Source organism: Budorcas taxicolor, chromosome 12 (genome assembly GCF_023091745.1).
Source record: "Budorcas taxicolor isolate Tak-1 chromosome 12, Takin1.1, whole genome shotgun sequence".
NCBI classification, from domain to species: domain Eukaryota; kingdom Metazoa; phylum Chordata; class Mammalia; order Artiodactyla; family Bovidae; genus Budorcas; species Budorcas taxicolor.
Window position 1 is genome coordinate 11,725,823 of NC_068921.1, and position 22,308 is coordinate 11,748,130.

At 40.8% G+C, this 22,308-nt stretch overlaps 1 protein-coding gene across 1 annotated transcript in view; it reads left to right on the plus strand.

The window, feature by feature from the left end:
- The first annotated feature begins 8,291 nt into the window (after positions 1-8,291).
- Positions 8,292-22,308, plus strand: part of NAA16 (N-alpha-acetyltransferase 16, NatA auxiliary subunit) — a 62,292-nt gene continuing 48,275 nt past the window's right edge. Inside the window, exons 1-5 of the mRNA XM_052650111.1 lie at positions 8,292-8,347; positions 12,308-12,392; positions 14,198-14,302; positions 15,982-16,139; positions 18,300-18,434. Coding sequence (XP_052506071.1) covers positions 8,294-8,347; positions 12,308-12,392; positions 14,198-14,302; positions 15,982-16,139; positions 18,300-18,434 — 537 coding nt within the window. The 5' untranslated portion in view covers positions 8,292-8,293. The remainder of the gene's footprint in view (positions 8,348-12,307; positions 12,393-14,197; positions 14,303-15,981; positions 16,140-18,299; positions 18,435-22,308) is intronic.

Below are 22,308 nucleotides of genomic sequence, written 5' to 3' on the forward strand. Positions count from 1 at the left end.
TGGAAAATCCCATGGATGGAGGAGCCTGGTAGTCTGCAGTCCATGGGTCGCTAAGAGTCGGACATGACTAAGTGACTTCACTTTCACTTTTCACTTTCCTGCATTGGAGAAGGAAATGGCAACCCACTCCAGTGTTCTTGCCTGGGGAATCCCAGGGACGGCAGAGCCTGGTGGGCTGCCGTCTATGGGGTCGCACAGAGTCGGACACAACTAAAGCGACTTAGCAGCAGCAGTGTTGTCTCCTACAACTTCTTGACATTTCATCTCTTCTCTTTTCAACCTAAGTATCAGGCTAAGTATTTTTCTTAAACTTTTTTACTTCAGGCTTAATTCTACATTTCAATTTTTCATTTCAATGAATTGCCTTTCCATCTTTTTCTACTAACAGTAGTCTTCAAATATCCTCTAGAAGCATTACTTTCCAACTTATTTCCAAATCCTCCATTGAGGAATAGTCCGTAATCTATACTGTGTGTAAATATGTATCTTTTTATTTTTTTGTTTTTATTATGAAAAATTTCAAACACTTTCAAAAATAGAACAGTAAAACGACCTCCTGTGCATTCATCATGAATTCTCAATGTTAATCAACTCAGTTTTACTTGCCCTCCTCCCTCAACCTTTTCAAACTCACTGGACTAATTTGAAACAAATACAAAACATCATAATTTTCACATGTAAATATTTTTGTATATAGCTTCAGAAAATAAAGATTTTAAAATCATATGATCACTCTTAAAAATAACTTCCTAATATCAAATATCTACTTGTGTACTCAACTGATCAGTCATGTCCGACTCTTTGTGACCCCATGCCCATAACGTTCCTCTGCCATGGACTATTCCAGGCAAGGATACTGGAGTGGGTTACCATTTCCTACTCTAAGGGATCTTCCCAGCCCAGGGATTGAACCAGCATCTCCTGGGTCTCCTGCATTGGCGGCAGATTCCTTACCATGGCACTACCTGGGAAACCCACAAATAGCTAGTCAATGTTAAATTTCTGTGATTGTGTAAGCTTTTTCTTTCTTTTTCTTATTCTTTTCTTTCTTTTTTTTTTGGCAGTTTCTTTATTCATGTGAAAGTGGAAGTGTCGGTTGCTCAGTCGCGTCTGACTCTTTTTGACTCCATAGACCTCTGTCCATGGAATTCTCCAGGCCAGAATACTGAGTAGGTAGCCATTCCCTTCTCAGGTAATCTTTCTGACCCAGGGACTGAATCCAGATCTCTTGCATTGCAGGCAGATTCTTTACTGTCTGAGCCACCAGGGAATCCCCTTTAAGCACTGATGGAGGAATTAATTCTGCATAGGCTAGTTCAGTTCAGTCACTCAGTCATGTCCGACTATTTGTGACCCCATGGACTGCAGCACGCCAGGCCTCCCTGTCCATCACCAACTCCCAGAACTTGCTGAAACTCATGTCCATTGAATCGGTGATGCCATCCAACCGTCTCATCCTCTGTTATCCTCTTCTCCTCCTGCCTTCAATCTTTCCCAGCGTCAGGGTCTTTTCCAACGAGTCAGTTATTTGTATCAGGTGGCCAAAGTATTGGAATTTCAGCTTCAGCATCAGTCCTTCCAATGAAATATTCAGGACTGATTTCCCTTAGGATTGACTGGTTTGATCTCCTTGCAGTTCAAGGGACTCTCAAGAGTCTAAAAGTCTAGAAGGTGCCATTTTTGCTGAAAGGGGAAGAAAGAAGTAAACTGACGGTTGCTGAGGGGCTGCCAACAAATGTGGATTGAATGAGTGAATAGATAAGGAGAAAATGTTGTACACAGAAACTGGCAAGTTAGATGCAGTTGAAGAGGAGGTATACTGAGAATAGAAGGGTGTGTGAGCTAGCTTCATGCACCATTCAGTAGACCATTCACTAGACCATTCAGGTATGATCTAAATCAAATCCTTTATGATTTATACAGTGGAAGTGACAGATAGATTCAATGGGTTAGGTCTGATAGACAGAGTGCCTTAGAACTATGAACACAGGTTTGTGACATTGTACAACAGAGGCAGTGATCCAGACTATCCCCAAGAAAAAGAAATGCAAAAAGGCAAAATGGTTGTCTGAAGAGCCCTTACAAATAGCTGAGAAAAAACAAGACGTGAAAGGCAAAGGAGAAAAGGAAAGACATACCCATTTGAATGCAGAGTTCCAAGGAAGAGCAAGGAGAGATAAGAAAGCCTTCCTCACTGATCAATGCAAAGAAATAGAGGAAAACAATAAAATGGGAAAGACTAGAGGTCTCTTCAAGAAAACTAGAGATACTAGGGAATATTTCATGCAAAGATGGGCACAATAAAGGACAGAAACGGTATGGACCTAACCAAAGCAGAGGATATTAAGAAGAGGTGGCAAGAATACATAGAAGAACTATACAAAAAAGATCTTCACATCCCAGATAACCACGATGGTGTGATCATTCACCTAGAGCCAGACATCCTGGAATGCGAAGTCAAGTGAGCCTTATGAAGCATCATTACGAGCAAAGCTAGTGGGGGTGGTGGAATTCCAGTTGGGGTATTTCAAATCCTGAAAGATGATGCTGGTCTAGTGCTGCAACATGCTGCACTTTGTTCAGTGCTGCTCAATATGCCAGCAAATATGGAAAACTCAGCAGCGGCCACAGGACTGGAAAAGGTCAGTTTTCATTCCAATCCCAAAGAAAGGAAAAGCCAAAGAATGCTCAAACTACCACACAATTGCACTCATCTCACACACTAGCAAAGTAATGCTCAAAATGCTCCAAGCCAGGCTTCAACAGTATGTGAACCGAGAACTTCCAGATGTTCAAGCTGGTTTTCGAAAAGGCAGAGGAACCAGAGATCAAATGGCCAACATTCATTGGATCATCGAAAAAGAAAGAGAGTTCCAAAAAAAAATCTGCTTCTGTCTTATTGACTATGCCAAAGCCTTTGACTGTGTGGATCACAACAAACTGGAAAATTCTTAAAGAGATGGAATACCAGGGAATACCACCTGACATGCCTCCTGAGAAATCTGTGTGAAGGTCAAGCAGCAACAGTTAGAACTCGACAGGGAAACACAGACTGGTTTCAAATTGGGAAAGGAGTATGTCAAGGCTATATATCGTCACCCTGCTTATTTAACTTCTATGCAGAGTACATCATGAGAAATGCTGGGCTGGATGAAGCACAAGCTGGAATCAAGATTGCCAGGAGAACTATCAATAACCTCAGATATGCAGATGACACCACCCTTATGGCAGAAAATGAAGAGGAACTAAAAAGCCTCTTGATGAAAGTGAAAGAGGAGAGTGAAAAAGCTGGCTTAAAACTCAGTATTCAGAAAACTAACATCATGGCATCCAGTCCCATCTCTTCATGGCAAATATATGGGGAAACAATGGAAACAGTGACAGATTATTTTGGGTGGCTCTAAAATCACTGCATATGATGACTGCAGCCATGAAATTAAAAGACGCTTCTCCTTGGAAGAAACGTTATAACCAACCTAGACAGCATATTAAAAAGCAGAGACATTATTTTGCCAGCAAACGTCCATCTAGTCCAAGCTATGGTTTCTCCAGTGGTCATGTATGGGTGTGAGAGTTGGACTATAAAGAAAGCTGAGCTTTGAAGAATTGATGCTTTTGAACTGTGGTGTTGGAGAAGACTCTTGAGAGTCCCTTGGACTGCAAGGAGATCCAACCAGTCCATCCTAAATGAGATCAGTCCTGAATACTCATTGGAAGGACTGATATTGAAGCTGAAATTCCAATACTTTGGCCACCTGAGGCGAAGAACTGACTCATTTGAAAAGATCCTGCTGCTGGGAAAGATTGAAGGCAGGAGGAGATGGGGACGACAGAGGATGAGATGGTTGGATGGCATCACCGAGTCAATGGACATGAGTTTGAGCACACTTCAGGAATTGGTGATGGACAGGGAGGCCTGGTATGCTGCAGTCCATGGGGTCGCAAAGAGCTGGTCATGACTGAGCAACTGAACTGAACTGAGCTTGCTTAGATCCCCTGCATCTTGAGGAGTGAATGACTCTTATTAAGGAATCAGCATAGGTTTGCAGAAGGAAAGATACGTAATTGTCATTAGAACATGGATTGTCTCTCAAAGAATCTGACTGGAGTCACTAGCATCAGAAATCAGTGTTATACACAAAACAGCCCTCTGAGTACAACAGCTCTTGGCTTCATGTTGGCCGGATGCTGGAGCCTCAGTGCAATGGCAGAAAGACATCTCTTAATGCCACCCTGATAGGCTACTAATCCTGGAAGCTGGCATCTCGTCTTCAATAACAGATAGTTGTGCCTGCTGTAACAAGTTTCCTTGGAGTTAAAAGGTTATTGGCAAACGTCTTCTCATTTAAAAACAATTTTAAAAATAAGGTAGTACACTGCTAGAATTTATCATTTAGGAAGTGGGGCAGGTCTTGTTGATTCTAAATTTGCCATGTGAGTAGGTAGCTAAAATGGGGTCGAAAGTGAAGTTCTTTGCATATGAAACCAAGGAACTGTAAGGCTAGGGATTAAAAACAAAAAAGATTTTATTTTTTAGAGCAGTTTTAGGTTCACAAAAAATTAAGCTGAAGATACATAGATTTCCCTTACAGAAACTACTGCCCCCACATATGCATAACTTCTTACATCTCCCAGGAGAGCAATACATTTGCTACAATTGATGAACCTACACTGACATGTCATTATCACCCAAAGTCCATAGTTTACATTAGGGTTCACTCTTGATGTTTACGGTCTCTAGGTTTTGACAGTGTAGCCAGCACTACTGTGTCATACAGAAGAGCTTCACTGACCTAAAAACCCTCTTTGCTTCACCTATTCATCCCTCCTTCCCCCTAATCCTTGGCCTTTGGCAATCACTGATCTTTTTATTGTCTCCATAAATGTCTTTTCTAGAATGTCATGTAGTTGGAATCACATAGTATGTAGCCTTTTCAGATTGGCTTCTTTCACTTAGTAATATATTAATACATATAATATTCTTTGATATCTTTTCATGACTTGATAGCTCATTTCTTTTTAGCACTGAATAATATTCCATTGTCTAGATATACCACAGTTTATTTATCGAAGGCTAGGGTTTTAAATCCATATAGTTACTGGAATTATAGTAGATGGATACTAGGAGTGAAGCTGAAATGACAACTATTGTCACTTGGCAGATGAACAAATGAAGGATAGCAACCAAGAGGAAAATGAGAGGAGAACAGAGCTGGTGGGTATAGACTCAAAAATAATGAAGGTGAAGTCTTATGACTGGAGTGGGGGGGCGATGGGCAGTGGGATGGGAAAAAAAAATGTTGATTGCTTCCCTTACCAGCTCTACAGTATGTAAGCAGAGGAAGATGCAAAATGAGAGACAGTATCCTTGGTGAAGGGCTGGGTATCAGCGAAGGTAAGAAGGAAGAGAATGCTCAGTGAAGGGGTTGAGGATAAAGCCAAGTGGAAAGGTGTGGCATAGAAAACAGCAACAAGAAGATGAGTTTGGAGAGAAAACAGAGAGCCAAACAAACAACAACACAACAGAAGTGACAGGACTGGAGGGTGTGAATCTGTTGGTTGGTCTCTCTTTTTTTTTTTAAAGAGTCTCTTTTTTTTAAACATTAAAAAATACATTTTTTTTTGGTTGTGCTGAGTTTGTGTTGCTCTGGGCTTTATCTAGAGGCGGTGAGCAGGGGCTACTCTTCGTTGCAGTGTGCAGGCTTCTCACTCTGTGGAGCATGGGCTCTAGAGGATGTTTCTGTGCTGACCCAGGGCCTTTGAATAGTACCAGATCTAGGCTGCATTCACTGTCTGTGGTTCCATCAGCAATTTGTTGTTTCTGATGAGGGTTCCAACTTGAATCTTGGTGGTGAGGGTTTTTTGTTTATGTGTCTCATGGAATGTTTCAGCTCAGTTCAGTCACTCAGTCATGTTCGACTCTTTGCTACCCCATGGACTGCAGCACACCAGGCCTGCCTCTCCATCACAAACTCCTGGAGTTTACCCAAACTCATCTCCATTGAGTCGGTGATGCCATCCAACTATCTCATCCTCTGTCCTCCTCTTCTTCTCTCGCCTTCAATTTTTTCCAGCATCAGGGTCTAGTGAGTCAGTTCTTCTCATCAGGTGGCCAAAGTATTGGAGTTTCAGCTTCAATATCAGTCCTTCCAATGAATATTCAGGACTGATCTCCTTTAGGATGGACTGGTTGGATCTGCTTGCAGTCCAAGGGACTCTCAAGAGTCTTCTCCAACACCACAGTTCAAAAGCATCAATTCTTCGGTGCTCAGCTTTCTTAATAGTCCAACCCTCACATCCATACGTGACTACTGGAAAAACCACAGCCTTAACTAGACAGACCTTTGCTGGCAAAGTAATGTCTCTGCTTTTTAATATGCTGTCTAGGTTGGTCATAGCTTTTCTTCCAAGGAGCAAGTGCCTTTTAATTTCATGGCTTCAGTCACCATCTGTAGTGATTTTGGAGCCCCCCCAAAATAAAGTTTGTCACTGTTTCCACTGTTTCCCCATCTATTTGCCATGAAGTAATGGGACCAGATGCCATGATCTTCGTTTTCTGAATGTTGAGCTTTAAACCAACTTTTTCACTCTCCTCTTTCACTTCCATCAAGAGGCTCTTTAGTTCTTCTTCACTTTCTGCCATAAGGGTGGTGTCATCTGCATATCTGAGGTTACTGACATTTCTCCGGGCAATCTTGATCCCAGCTTGTGCTTCATCCAGCCCGGCATTTCGCATGATGTACTTTGCATATAAGTTAAATAAGCAGGGTGACAATATACAGCCTTGACGTACTCCTTTTCCTATTTGGAACCAGTCTCTTGTTCCATGTCCAGTTCTAACTGTTGCTTCCTGACCTGAATACAGATTTCTCAAGAGGCAGGACAGGTGGTCTGGTATTCCTCTCTCTTTCAGAATTTTCCAGTTTGTTGTGATCCACACAGTCAAAGGCTTTGGCATAGTCAATAAAGAAGAATAGATGTTTTTCTTGAACCCTTTTGCTTTTTCCATGATCCAGCGGATGTTGGCAATTTGATCTCTGGTTTCTCTGCCTTTTCTAAATATTCAGCATTATATGGAATTTAACTTTTGGTTGTGAATTTACTATAGATGGAGGGTTAGGGAGATTTGAAATGACCATCAGAGTAACAAAGGTCGCATGTTGTGAACTGTCTACACTATGACCCAAATCAAATCACTAACAATTATACAGTGGAAGTGAGAAATAGATTTAAGGGACTAGAGCTGATAGAGTGCCTGAAGAACCATGGATGGAGGTTCATGGTATTGTACAGGAGACAGGAATCACAACTATCCGAAGAAAAAGAAATCCAAAAAAGCAAAACGGCTGTTTGAGCAGGCCTTACAAATAGCTGTGAAGAGAAGTGAAAAGGGAAGGAGAAAAGGAAAGATATACTTCTGTCATTATGGTGCATTTTATATATGGCAGAAAAATACCCCTGAGTTGGAAGACCCTGGGTTTGAATCTTGTTTCTTCCATTATCATAGGCATTGTACAAAGGAGAAGGAGCTGAGGAGAAAGCCTAGGTAGACCTGGAGAATCAATGGCCTCCATGACATCAGCATAATTCTCACTGACAGTGTTAGGTGTTCTATACTGTTGAGAGTATTTTTCTTCGACATTTCAAATGTGCTTTCACATCAGCCCATTTCAAGTCCTGTCCAGTGACCTCACCTACGTTGTGAATATTTGTTTGGTCTACACAGAAAAGGCTTGTCTTCAAGTCCAGTGGAGGAGGAAAAAGACGGAAAACAAGTTCGCCCTACACCAAAATACGGAGTCGAGGGCTGTTTAAATTCCTCACTGGACGGAAAAACACAAACACACACACACACAGACACAAACATAAGGCCCAAAGCCTCACAGGCAGAGCACAACACAAACCAGCGACCTGCGAGCTGCGCCAGCGCGGGACTCCTACCGCGTGCCCGCGAGACAGGTGCCTGAGGAGCCGCCTGGCACACGCCCCGCGGGTACTTGCCGGGGGCGCATGCGCGCGCCGCCACGCTCGAGGAGGGGCGGGCCTCGGCCGCCATCTTGCCGCGCGCGGGACTCACACCGCGGGTCCCAAGCCTGGGCTTGCAGCCGCGGCGTCCCGTCCGCACCGCCTTCCTCTTTGCTCTGTCAGCCCCGGCCAACAGCCCTGCTCGACCCGCCCAGCCCCAGCTCTCGGCCAATGAGCTGATCCGGGGCTCGCAGCCCGATTCTCAGCCGCGGCTTGCCCTGGTGCCCGTCCCGCAAGGCGGTGCGCGGGGGGCACCCAGCCGGCCGCCATGCCCAACGTGCAGCTGCCACCCAAGGAGAACAACCTCTTCAAACGCATCTTGGTGAGTGGCCGCGGACCGCGCCGCCGGCGGCCCCGGGCTTGGCGCGGCGGGGCCGAGTCGCCCCGCCCGCCCTCGGGTTCTTTGTTTTTGTGGAAACCCGCACGCCCGCCTCGCCGGGCTGCCTCCCCGCTGCCGTCTCTCTCTGTGGACAGTCCTTCCAGGAACTTCCCGCCGCGGTCACCCTGGGCCTGGGCGCGGGGCGCGGCCCGCGCGTGCTGCGGCGCCCGGCGCCGGCTCCTCGCCCCTAGTCGTCCGCGGTTGCCTTCCGCCGTCACCCCCGCGCCCGCGTGTGCTGGTTCGCTGCTCCGTGTGGAATCTGCCGCACGGCGCGCGCTGACGCCCGTGAAGGAGGGAGCTCTTCTCTGGCGGGCTGGGATCTGGTTTACACCGGTTCCCGGGAGCTAAAACTTGGGACGGAGACCGACCCTCCCTTTGGTAGAGAGGTTTGTCTTCCTTTGGGGCTCAGTGTTTACCCTCAGTTTGAGAAGTTAGTGACCGGAGCTGCCATTTTTAAGTTATAAATTCGAGCACAACTGTTGATTGCTTTAAAAAAAAAAGTGTTTTTACTTTTAATTGTAGAATAATTGCTTTATAATGTTGTGTTGGTTTCTTTTATATAGCAACGTAAATCAGTCATAAGTATGCCCCCTCCCTCTTCAACCTCTACCCCCAGCCCAATCCCACCATTCTGGGTTGTCACAGGGAACTTGGATTGCATTTAACTCCTACTGGCCCTGCGATGAGCTAAGTGATGAAAGTTTCTTGGGGTAGGCCGGCGTAGCACTTAAGGGTGCATTCACTTTGTTTCCTAGCAGAAAGAAACCTGGGGAGCAACGTGGAAAATGCGGTGAAAATGTTAAATCTTAATTTTATATGGTGCTTAGTGTTGAGCTGAAACTCCAATACTTTGGCCACCTGATGCCAAGAGCTGACTCATTTGAAAAGACCTTGATGCTGGGAAAGATTGAAGGCAGGAGGAGAAGGGGACGACAGAGGATGAGATGGCTGGATGGCATCACCGACTCAATGGGCATGAGTTTGAGTAAACTCTGCGAGTTGGTGATGGACAGGGAGGCCTGGCATGCTGCAGTCCATGGGGTCGCAAAGAGAGTCAGAGACCACTGAGTGACTGAACTGAATTGAGCTAGTGTTGAGCAGATAATGCGAAATGAGTGTAAAAACCTAATTGTGGCAAAATGCTTCTTTCTGCTTTGCCTTTATTTTTTCTTTATTTTACTTTCATTTTTCTTATATCTTTTTATTTTTTGCAATGTGGAGTTGGAGAAGTGAATTTTTTGCCCCTTTCGGGTCGGCTGATGTGTTATTGTTATTTTTTTCGTTTAAGGAAGCTGAAACATGTCAATGAAAAATCATCTATATAAATTGCTAGTTGGATTTCAGTATATTTGCATTGTACATGAAAGATGACAGAACGCTTTTTTTGTCTGTGGATATTTTCTAGTTCAAATCATGTTATCAAGAGCATAATGAAAAGCAACTAATTTATTATATTCTAGTAAAAAAAAGTTAAAACCGTTGCAGAGTTCACTTTATTCCCCCCGTCCCTGCCCCCCCAAATTGGGAAATGCTGAGCATTTTTTCTGAGTGAGTATGTACTTTTTTAATAAGCTTACAGGACTTTAGGAAGATGCTGCAAAATGAATTATTTTATCATCTCAAATTGCAGTAAGTGTGGGTAAAACTTGACTGTGACAAATTCCGTAGTTTTCAGAAGCCTATCATAGAATTAGTTTTTAGTTTGATTGTGGACCAAAGTGCTTTGCCACCAACAGTAACTTTTAAATGCTAATTTTCATTGTATTTAAACATCCATACAAGTTTACCAGGTTGCTTATCAACATGGTTTGCATGACTTGTTCCTGCCTATCTTATTTCCCCAAACTGGCTGTTAGCATTATGTTTTGTTAAATTTTTGGAACTACTTCATGCCCTCTTTTACAGAGGAGACAATCAAACCCAGGAATAGTAAATGACAGTCTAAGGTTCTCTGGTTAGTAGCCAAGTTGAAACTACAGTCTGTTTTTTCTACTAAGTATAGATTCCTTATTGAATTTAATAAGACTTTCCTATAACCTGAGTACTTGGGTACTGGAGATGACTACCTGGGTTTGAATTGTGGCTCTGACACCAGCTGTGTAAACTCAGTAACTATGCCTCAGTCTCCATCTAAATGGAGATTACATGTATCCCATAGGCTTTCCTTGGGGTTTAAGTAAAGAGTAAATGAGAAAAGCACCTGTCACATAGTAAATGCTTCCAGGAAGTGTTAACTATTATTATTCCTGTTTGTTGATAGTATGATATTATTACTTCCAGATCACTTGGTAAGGCAGAAAAAAACAATATATTTCTCTTTTTTTCCTCTTCCCCAGTAGTTCCTTCTGCTTGTTTTTTTCTTCTTGTCTTTGTCAGATGAACTCCTGTGACTAGATTCAGATTATTTTTTATAATTTTTATCTTAAAATACTTTTGGAATGGATAATATACTAGCATGATTCAAAATTGAAAGTTTTCCTGTCCTGTCTCCCCGACCACTAAGGTCTCTTCCCCAGAGGCCATCAATAAGCTTCAAAGACTTTTTTTTTCTGTGAATACTTTTCTATGTTTCCCCTCCAGATGCCACCCATGTTGGCAAGAATTAATCTCTTTCTTCTCCTTTGCTGGTCGTGTTTTGTTTTGAACTTAGAAGACTGTACACATTGACTGTGTTGAGCAGTGCTTAATTGTCTAGAATCGGAGGATACAGCCGTGCTTAAAACAGGCAGGATCCCTGTTCTCATGGAGCCTACAATATGATGGGAAAGACAGACACTAAGGAAAAGCAAATAAGTAATAATGTCAGGAAATGATAGCACTGTGTAGAAAATAGAGCAATATGGTAGAGTGTGTATGTGTGTGTGGAGGGGTACAGTAAGAGGCTGGCGGTATTAGCGTGGTCAGGTAGATGATGTGGAAAACTTGATCATAAGGAACCAGACATGGGAAGGTCTGGGGAAGGACAACATTTCAGAGGGTAGAAGGAACACAGGTGCAGAGGCCTTGAGGTGGGGATGAGCTTGGCATGCTGAGTACTAGGGAAAATAACCTATAACCACAAGTGAGAGGTTGATTAAAGATAAGGTGTTCTCATAGTTAATGACTGTGGAGGCCAGGCATGGTTACTTAGCCTGGTTGGTGGCATTTAGGAATAAAGAGGTTGCTTACATTTGTGTTAGAGTAATTGATGGAAAGACCATTGTCTTTGAAGTCAACCCAGAGTTTGCAACTAGGCTGACCCACTTATAAACAGATTTAATGAACTTTTAAGTTTCTGCATCTGTGAAGTGGAGATGATGACACCTACCTTAAAGAATTGTCATGAGTCATAACAAGTTTTGTACAGACAAACATTAGTTGCTCAATAAATAGCAGTATTGTGTATATGCTTTGGTTCCATTCTTGAAGTAGCAAAGGTTTTTAATGCTGTTTCTAGTATTTTTCTTTATGATCACATATGTTTTTGCTTTTGGATTTTGAATAAAAGAAAGCTATAGCAGTGTATTGATTGACAATAAGGATTTTTTTTTTAAAGTATCTTTATTTTCAAATATTTATTTGTCTGCACCAGGTTTTAGTTGCAGCATGCACACTCTCAGTCGCGGCCTGTGGGCTCTAGTTCCCTGACCAGGGGTTGAATCTGGGCTCCTGCTTTGGGAGTTTTAGCCTCTGGACCACCAGGAAGTCCCAGTTTTTTCTTTATTTTCTGTAAAAGTGAAAAGACTCAGTACCAGTAAGTAAGAGAGGTACACTTCATGTTATAAGTGATATAAGTTGGTATAAAACCTTTCCATCACATATGTTTTAAACCTAACTTTGAATCTTGAATTTAGAATTTATATAATGCAATGAAAAGTTATTTCCATGTGTATTCATTTTGTATAATTTTTTTTTCTTTTTCAGAAATGTTATGAACAGAAGCAATACAAAAATGGCCTCAAATTTTGCAAGATGATTCTTTCAAATCCGAAATTTGCTGAACATGGAGGTATCACCTGTGAGATTCCTTTGAGAAAATCTAATTCCACAATCAGATGGAAAGGATTTCTAACCGTGAAAGAAGAATACTTCCCACTTTCCATGGCCTCTTAGAGTCCATACATGTTTGACTTTTTGAATTATACCTCATATCATTATTATTCTAGATTATTTCCTTCAATATGCTTAGATATATTTATAGACTTTTATTAATAGATGAGAAATAGTTGATCTGTTGGTAAATAAGTGGCATATATACCTCTACTTTTATAGCCCTGATATCATTTGTTGCTATGAGTAGGACTTAGCCTTTGATTTCTTATGTATAAAATTAGGACAATATTTGCAACACCAAAGTAGAATGAAGATACAATCACATGCATTTTATTTTTTGGTAGATGTATTGTTAATATATCTGCTGATCTTCATATGTAAATAGGATACTACTGATTGACATTTGGATTATCTTGGTTCTTCTAGCACTGATGTCAGTTAAGTCTGTATTTTCTTATCTAATCCTTTTTCACTGGTGCCCAGTGCTTGGTAAAAGGATGAATAGGTTAGACATGGAAGTTATGGTCCCATAGCAGAGGAAAGCCAACTGGGTCTCCAGTATTAGCCTTGAGTAATTCTCGAGACCATCTCTTTTAGAAAAATAGCCTGGCCCTGCTGCTGCTGCTGCTAAGTCGCTTCAGTTGTGTCCGACTCTGTGCTACCCCATAGACAGCAGCCCACCAGGCTCCCCCGTCCCTGGAATTCTCCAGGCAAGAACACTGGAGTGGGTTGCCATTTCCTTCTCCAATGCATGAGCCTGACCCTACTTAGTTTCTAATAATGCTTAAAGCATTCTTTGAAGGAAGTGGAAAGAAGTCTTTTGTTTCATAGCATTTTAGAAATTAAAGCTTATTTTCAAGCTATTTAGCAATAGAGTAGTGTGTTAGTTGCTCAGTTGTGTCCAACTCTTTGTGAGCCTGTGGACTGGAGCCCGTCAGGCTCCTCTGTCCATGGGATTCTCCAGGCCTTTATCCAGATGGGAGCTTCGGGGGAAATTCATTATGTCAAAATAGATAAAATAAGATGTTTGATCATAGGAGCCTGAATTGTTGGATCACCGTATTCTGAAAACCAGAATCCATAGAGATCAGCTTGGAAACCATTTTTCTTTTGTAATTCGGTCTTGTGGATTATTGAGAGAATTATTTCATTCCAAATAATCTTCCACTAACTACCTTAAACATATTCTTGGGTTAGTTACCACTCGCACAGTCCAGTGTTGCACTTTTCAAGTGCAAACTGATGTTAATTAGCCTAAGTGGACTTTGTTGGAATAAACTTACAACCAAAAAGGAAGTTTGGTCCAGTATTGAGTAGGGTGACTTTTACATTGTGTACATCACTTTAAGGTAGATTGAGTGATTTTGTGGAGTATAAATCAGATTGTTAGATTCTTAGTAGAATTGACTTCAGGTGAAAGGTGAGGTCGGCTGCAGTAGATTTAACTCAACAGGACTCAGGCCCGTGCTGTGTTACCTTTTTTCAGCAGAATAATCTTAACTTCCTTTATAGAGTCTTCAGAAAGGCAGAAAGCTTTTTACTAACTCAGTTCCAGCCTAAGGAATTTGAGAAAAGGATAGGGCTAAACTTTAAGCAGATATATAAATATATTTTTACTTTTTTATTTGGAGAGAAGTTCTTCTAACTATAGGATTTAAAGGATGGATATTGTACTCATTGGTAGATCTCATATATTACAATATTGCTAAGAGAATAATTTGAATCTTTCATGGGTAAATACAGGTTGAAAATGTTTTTCAGAGACTTTGGCTATGAAAGGATTAACGTTGAACTGTTTAGGAAAAAAAGAAGAAGCATATGAATTTGTTCGTAAAGGACTTCGTAACAATGTGAAGAGTCATGTCTGTATCCTTTTGTAGTAGTTGAGTAGTTCTAATTTCGTTTATTGTTTTCCGTTTACTAGTATTTCTAACTCAAAAAACTTCTATGGAAAAATTTAAAGCTGTAAGAAAGAGTGAGTTTAATGAAGTCTATGTACCTATTGTCTAGCTTCAATATTATCAACATTTTTAATATTAGTTTCATCTGTTCCCTACCGTTTGTTTTTTGTTTATTGGAAGATTTTAAGAAGAATCCCTATGCACTGTATATTTACTGCAGTTGTACTTAGTGTAAGAGTAAAGTAATTTTGATAATTGCGTGTGTGTGTGTGTGTGTGTGTGTGTGTGTGCACGCACACTCACTGAGTTGTATCCGACTCTTTGTGACCCCATGGGCTGTAGCCCGCCAGGCTCCTCTGTCCATGGGGATTTTCCAGGCAAGGATACTGCAGTGGGTTGCCATTTTTGGAGTGGGTTGCCATTTTCTTCTCCAGGGGATCTTCCTGAGCCAGGGATTGAAAGCACATCTCCTGCGTCTCCTAAATTGGCAGGCGGATTCTTTAATGCTGCGCCACTTGGGAAGCCAACTTTGATAATTATATGTGACTTAAAACCCATTTTTTTTTCATATATATCCATAAACAGAGTGATAGTTTCCCCATTCTGAATGACTTACCTGTATAGTAAACTTTGTGTTCCTTAAAAAAGTTCCTTAAACTTTCCTTTAGAAATCTTAGATGAACATTCAGAAGGAACTTGTAAGATAGATTTTATTTAGTATAACTATCCTGTTGATTCTTCCACTTGGTTTCTGCTGCACAAGGACTTGGCAGTTACTTCACTGGATACTTACCATATTTTTCTTTGGCTAGTACCCCAGTGTGTAAGAAAACAAAAATATTCTTTAGGGATGGGTCATTGAAACTGTTTTAATTTGTGTTTTGCTTGTATGTATACTTATTCAGAATTCGCGTATTGCCCTTTTATGTTAATGTTTTGCATTTAAATCATCTAGCTCTTGACCAGTATTGAACATCAGTAGTCTTAATGGTGTTTTCTACGTATTTAGCTTAGGGTTCTCTCAGTATACTAAATACTTACTTCTTCATCCCAATGCTTACCCCAGAGTGAAGAGAAAGGGTGTGTAAGTATGATAGTTTTTGTAGCTCCAAGATATACTAAGACTTTAATTTATATTAAATAAAAACTTACTTTTTTGTGTGGTCTTTAATCACTAGTGAGTTAAAAACATGTTTTGTAGTTGATTGAATGAATATATACTTGTCTTAAAAGATAGTTGCAATTTTTGTATATATTCTGTTTTAATACACAGTGTTTGATATTAAGAGCATGTTGAGATGCTGGCGTAGGAAAGTAAGGGACTGGGGGTAGGGAATGTGAAGAATTCCTACCAGTAATTTCTAAGGTTACTTAAAAAAAAATTCTATGAAAAATTTCAGACGTGTCCAAAAATAGAATAGAATAATGAAACTCTATATGCCTGTCACCTGGCTTCAGTAATTTAACAACTGTCAATCAAGGCTGATCTGGTTTCATCTTTAATCACCTCACTATCCCCCTTTTACTCAGGTCATTCTAAGGGGTAAATCCCAAACAAAATATTATTTTGTTAAGGTAAACTTTCTGTTAAATATATAGCATAGTATATTCTAGTATCTGTGAGTGTCTTCCTTAACTTAATAGGTTGGCATGTATATGGACTCTTGCAGCGTTCTGATAAGAGATATGATGAAGCTATTAAATGTTACAGAAATGCCCTCAAGTTAGATAAAGATAATCTGCAAATTTTGAGGGATCTCTCTCTGTTGCAGATCCAAATGAGAGACCTTGAAGGTTATCGAGTAAGTATTTTAGTCTTAAGTGTACGTGTTTTTGTGATAGCTATAACTTAAAAGCATGTGAATTCAGAATGAGGTAAACTTAAAGATCACGTAGACTTGATCGCTAATTGCATTCCATAGTAGAAGGGGGAAGTCACTTGGGATCTCCCCTCCAGTGATAGTTGCAGAATTGCATAAATTGATCAAAAAGGGTAACTGGTTTATTCATTTAATGCTTTTTATTATGAAAGATAGAGTATCTCCTATGTGCTAATATTGTACCATATTCTTTGTGGGCTTGATATTTACAAATTTGGCAAACATCTTATAATAGAGATCTAAATGTAGAGATTGACTAGCTCGCTTTATTATGGGTTAGAAAATACAAGATACCGTGAGAGCGATTGCCGCAGATGTAGTCCCAGACTATTACTGTCAACTCTACTGGGCATCTACAGGTGCTTACCCCACTTAGTGTCCTAAATTCAGTATGTTCAAAATGGAATTCTCCCCCCTTCTCATGTGAAGGAGGCTACCAAAACTTAATAGTTCTCTTTAGGTAAGTCTTCTTCCATTAACTTTTTTCCTTTTGCCCTTCTGCTGCTATGTAAATCTTTCTACCCTATGCTTAGACTTTTGCAGAAGTTTCAGGGGTTCTGCTGAACTTAATAATGCCACCCAATTAATTCATCAAGGTTATATGATTTTTTTTTTTTTGGTTAGGACTTAGCAGCCTAAGTTTGGTGAGAGTTCAAATCACTTATCTTTAGAAATAAAGAAATTAACAATATTGGCAGGAGACTGGTTGCTAGGAGGGGTTGTGAAATAAATACAGATAAAAGAGCTGGTGGTTAGAAGTGAAGGACTCCAGGAACTAGAGGTACTGGTGGTATCTAGGAACAAGGGTGGGAAGGTCCCAGGTTAGCGTGTTGATAGCATAGGAGCTGTAGCCAGAGTGAGATACCTGAATTTATGATTTCTGGGTGGCAGTAAGGTCTAGGGTGTGGTGGTGGGAGTAGGTCCCTGAAACAGCATGGAGATCATTAAAGAGGAGGAAATCTTGGCTCCAAGAAGATAGGTTATTGGACGATTAGTGTTGCATTTGCCTAGGATAATGGCAGGATTTGACAGAGAGATGAAAACTGAGTCAGACTTTAATGAAGTAGGGGGAAGACAGAGAAGTAACAGTGGAAATAAGGGGTGAGATTGATAAAGAGCTTAATGCCATATTCCTAGAAGAAACAGACACTTAGACGTGAATATTGTCTCAATCGTTTTGTCAAAGATACCTCTTTTAAAGAAAGATCTAATCATGGTTCTCCTCATGGCCTATAGCCTAGATGGCCAGCACACATTCCAGTGGCAGTCACAGAAGCTAAACATTACATTTTTAAAACTCATTGCAGCTAGGGTTTTTCATGAGACCCTGTTCCTCTAGGCAGTTACACTTTCTTAAAACCTGGAGATATATATGAACTACGAGGAAGCTAGAGCTGTGTAGGAGGTTAGATTTTGTGCTGGTCTGAAGATTGTGTGCTGGTCTTGATTCTTCTTGGCAACCAGGTGGAATTTCTGGTGTTTTCTTCCTAATATCATAGATACTGAGCTGTCTTAAGAGTAGCAGCAGTGGTGTTTCTGCTAGAAAAGTCCAGTCATCTGTTTGAGTGTTTTCTCTGGCTCTGTCCAGCCTGTCTATGGGCCTGTTATAACAATGTAAGAAGGTCTTAATTTTATATAATAATTTAATATGCAGAAAACTCTGCTTTCATTAAAAGCTATCTTATTCTCTCTTTAAAGGTGTTCAGTTACCGGAAGACATTCTTGTTATATAAAGGTAATTTTATAAGGCAGCCCAACAGCATTGACTCCAAGGACAGCTTTTCAGTGACAGTCTTTCAGTGAGCGTTATGGAGTATTCTAGAGTTTAAGTTTAGATGAGGAACATAGAAAGTATTGGGTGGGCCAAGAAGTTCATTCGAGGTTTTCTGTACCATCTTCCAGAAAATCCTAGATGAATTTTTTTTGTCCAACTCAGTATTTTTGTTTTATTCTGGAGTTCATTGATACTTGTTCATTCATTTCATTAGTAAGGAATTAAAGGTATGTTGTCTTAAAACTGATGGATTATATTTTAGTGAAACTTAAGAAAATGAAAAGAATTTAAAAAAAATTTTTTTTAAGGAGACAAGATATCAGCTGCTTCAGTTGCGCCCGACACAACGTGCTTCCTGGATTGGCTATGCTATTGCACACCATCTACTGAAAGATTATGAGATGGCACTGAAACTGCTGGAAGAATTTAGACAGACTCAGCAAGTAAGAAGTTCATTTCAACATGTCCTTCCTCTACAAACTAAAACAGTTGACTTCTATGTTGCCTCCACCCCTCAAGGATCTTTGGGAAAATTGAACAATTTTTGAAATAATTGGAGAAAGTTATAATGTAGGATTCTTTTATTTTGGTCATGCCGTGCATCATGCGGGGTCTTAGTTCCCTGACCAGGGATTCCACTGCCTTCTGCAATGGAAGTGCAGAGTCCAAACCACTGGACTTCTAGGAATTCCCAATATAAAAATGTTTTTATGCTATAATTTCAATAATATTCAGATGAATAAAGAAAAGAATACATGAAACTGAAAATAGTTTTGTGACTGTGGGAATTTCTTTAATGTTGCTTTTATATATATATATTTTTATATATAAACGTGTTAATACGTTTTACTATGCATAGTAAAAAATGAAAAAAGTGTAAAATAGTGAAAAATAGTAAAAATGCAAAAATATAGTGTGTGTCCCAAGAGAAATTAAAAAAGATGTTAGCATTTTGCAATAATTGCTCCAGATTTAATTATTTTTTAAAGAACTAAAATGTTCGAGAAAAGCTAGAGTCCTCCCATGTCCCTCCCTAGAGGTAGCCACTATGGTGAAATTGGTATAGATCATTTCTAGTCATGTTTACCTTATGTGTTAAGTCCGTGAAAGTTGCAGACTGTTATTTTGTATATTTAAAATTTTATAAGAATGATACTCAGTTTTTAAAATCCTAGACGTACATCTGTGTTGATACATGTAGGGTTAGTTTATCCATTTTAAACTGCTGTTTGGTGTTCCATAGCTACACTGTTTCGTGTCTATTAGAAATTAGTGCTATGGTGAACATTCTTTTCTGCTGTTTCATTAGCCATATTTGTGAGTTCCTCTTCAATTAATACCTAAAACTGGAATTGCAGAGTTTCAGATCTGTGTCTTCAGTTTTCCCCATTTGAAGTACTTGTACTCATTTATATGCCCACTAGCAAGATTTGATGGTTATTATTTGCCTGTGTCCTTACTGGACAGACATACTTACTGTTAGCTTTATTAGTCTTCTGGACTAATAGTTTTTCCAGTTTTCTACTTGTGAAGAAGTGTATCTCATTATTCTTTTAATTTGTGTTTCTTTATTAGTGAGGGATACTGGGATAAGAGATATTAAGCTGTACTCTTCTTTTGATGTCTGTCTGGTCTCAAGGCATGAGTTGGGAAGTGTTTTGTGCAGGATGGTGTTAGTTCTTAGGTGAACATCTGGTAATACTCACCTGTGATGGCATCTGGTCCTGGGCTTTCCTTTATGGAAAGATTATTGGTAATTATGCTTTACTTTTTATTTGATATTGGTCTGTTCAGATTTTCTGTTTCTTCTCGAGTCAGTTTCAGCAGCTTGTGCTTTTAGGGAGTCAGTCCATTTCATCTAGGTGAACTAATTTGTTGGCATACCACTTTGCCTAACAGTCCCTTATAATCCTTTTTATTTTTGCAGAGTTTGTGGTAATGGTCTTCCTTTTATTCTCAATTTTCGTAACCTCCTTTCTTTCTTGGTTGTTCTCGCTAACGACTTGTTGATTTGTTGATCTTGTAGTATTGTTAAATTTCTCTGTGTTGGTGTATGCCTTAGCATCAGCCAGGCAGTTTACCCATCACTTCACAGCAAATAGATGGGGAAACAGTGGAAGCAGTGACAGACTTTATTTTGGGGGCTCCAAAATCACTGCAGATGTGACTGCAGCCATGAAATTAAGACCCTTGCTCCTTGGAAGGAAAGTTATGCACAACTTAGACAGCATGTTAAAAAGCAGGGACATTACTTTGCCAACAAAAGTCTGTCTAGTCAAAGCTGTGGTTTTTCCAGTAGTCATGTATGGATGTGAGAGTTGGTCTATAAAGAAAGCTGAACACTGAAGAATTGATGCTTTTGAACTGTGGTGTTGGAGAAGACTCTTGAGAGTCCCTCGAACTGCAAGCAGATCCAACCAGTCCATCCTAAAGGAAATCAGTCCTGAATATTCCTTGGAAGGACTGATGCTAAAGCTAAAACTCCAGTACTTCGCCTACCTGATGCAAAGAGCTGACTCATTTGAAAAGACCCTGATGCTGGGAATGATTGAGGGCAGGAGGAGATGGGGACAACAGAGGATGAGATGGTTGGATGGCATCACCAATGCAATGGACATGGGTTTGGGTGGACTCCGGGAGTTGGTGATGGGCAGGGAGGCCTGGCGTTCTGCAGTTCATGGGGTCACAAAGAGTTGGACACGACTGAGCAACTGAACTGAACTGAAGGCAGTTTACAACTCTGCCTTAACTTTCACCTCTTACTTGTGCAGTCTCAAGGTCAGCAGGAAGCGAGAGCTTAGGATTTTCTCAGGTAATTCTTGAACCTGCATATAGCTCTGTATGTGTGTGACTTCAGTGCCCTCTGTGGATGCCACATTTCCCAGCTTTTTCTTTAAGGCTTTTGTGTAGTCTGTTTTCTGCCCTGACTATTACCCATCTTTCAGGCACTATGAGAGTAAAACGCATGCCTCTAATCACTTTTCTTTTTTCTTTCTTTTTAGTTGCACTGACTTCATTGCTGTGCCTGGGCATTCTCTAGTTGTGGCAAACGAGGGCGACTCTAGTTGTGGTGTGTGGGATTCTCATTGCAGCGGCTTCTCTTGTGGAGCTTTAGGGCAGGCGGGCTCAGGAGTCGTAGTTGACGGGCTTAGTTTACTCTGCGGCTTGTGGAATCTCCCGGACCAAGGGTCAAACCTGTGTCCCCTGTATTGGCAGAGGGGTTCTTAACCACTGGACCACCAGGAAAGTCCCCTTGTGATCAGTTTTGTTGAGCACTTAGGCTCTCCCCTGCCCCCTGAGGCTTTTTTTTTGCTGTGGGCACACTCTGAGTTAGGCTTGTATTTGGAGGCTTGCAGTGAACCAGGAGATGGGTCAGTTAATTACAGTTCTTGGGAAGGAAGCTTTTAAAGAGCCCTAGCTTCATTCTTTTCTCAGTGGTGACTGTCAAGCTGCTACAGGAATACAAGCTTATTTCTCAAGGCTACTGTGTAGCTGGAGAGCTTTGGATAGGACTAGTGAAGTCACTTAGTCATGTCTGACACTTTGCGACCCCATGAACTGTAGCCTACCAGGTTCCTCCGTCCTTGGGATTTTCTAGGCAAGAATTCCGGAGTGGGTTGCCATTTCCTTCTCCAGGGGATCTCCCCAACCCAGGGAATGAACCCGGGTCTCCCCCATTGTAGTTAGACGCTTTACCGTCTGAGCCACCAGGGATAGGACTAAGGCAAGTTAAAATGACATAAAACTCACTGGTCTTCTTAAGATCTAGCTTTTTTTCTTCAGTAATTGCTCCCCAGATAGCTGTAAGTGATAGTCATTCAGTTGTGTCCAACTTCGCAACACCATGGACTGTACCCCATAAAGCTTCTCTGTCTGTGGAATTTTCTAGGCAAGAATACTGAAATGGGTTGCCATTCCCGTCTCCAGGGGCTCTTTCTGACCCAGGGATTGACCTGGGTCTCCTGTGTTGCACGTCGAGTCTGCATCAGGGAAGCCTTTGGTTAATTTTCAGAGTTCTGAATAATGTGATTCTGACAGTTTTTACCTGCTCTTTCCTTTCTTTTATGGAGAGGTGAATTTTTAGACTTCTTTGCCATTTCTCCTGACATCATCCTCTGTATTTTCTTAATGAAAACTTTCTCTTTTGACACATTACCCAAAACATGATGGGTTTGTTAGCCAAAGTAATTTTACCTGCTAGGGTGGTGAATGTTTTTTCTCTTCTCATTTATCCAGTAATTCTCATTACAGAGTTTTCATGGTAACTGTCCTCTATCCTAACCTTTCTGTCCCTGCCTTGTGGTCCAGAGAAGACAT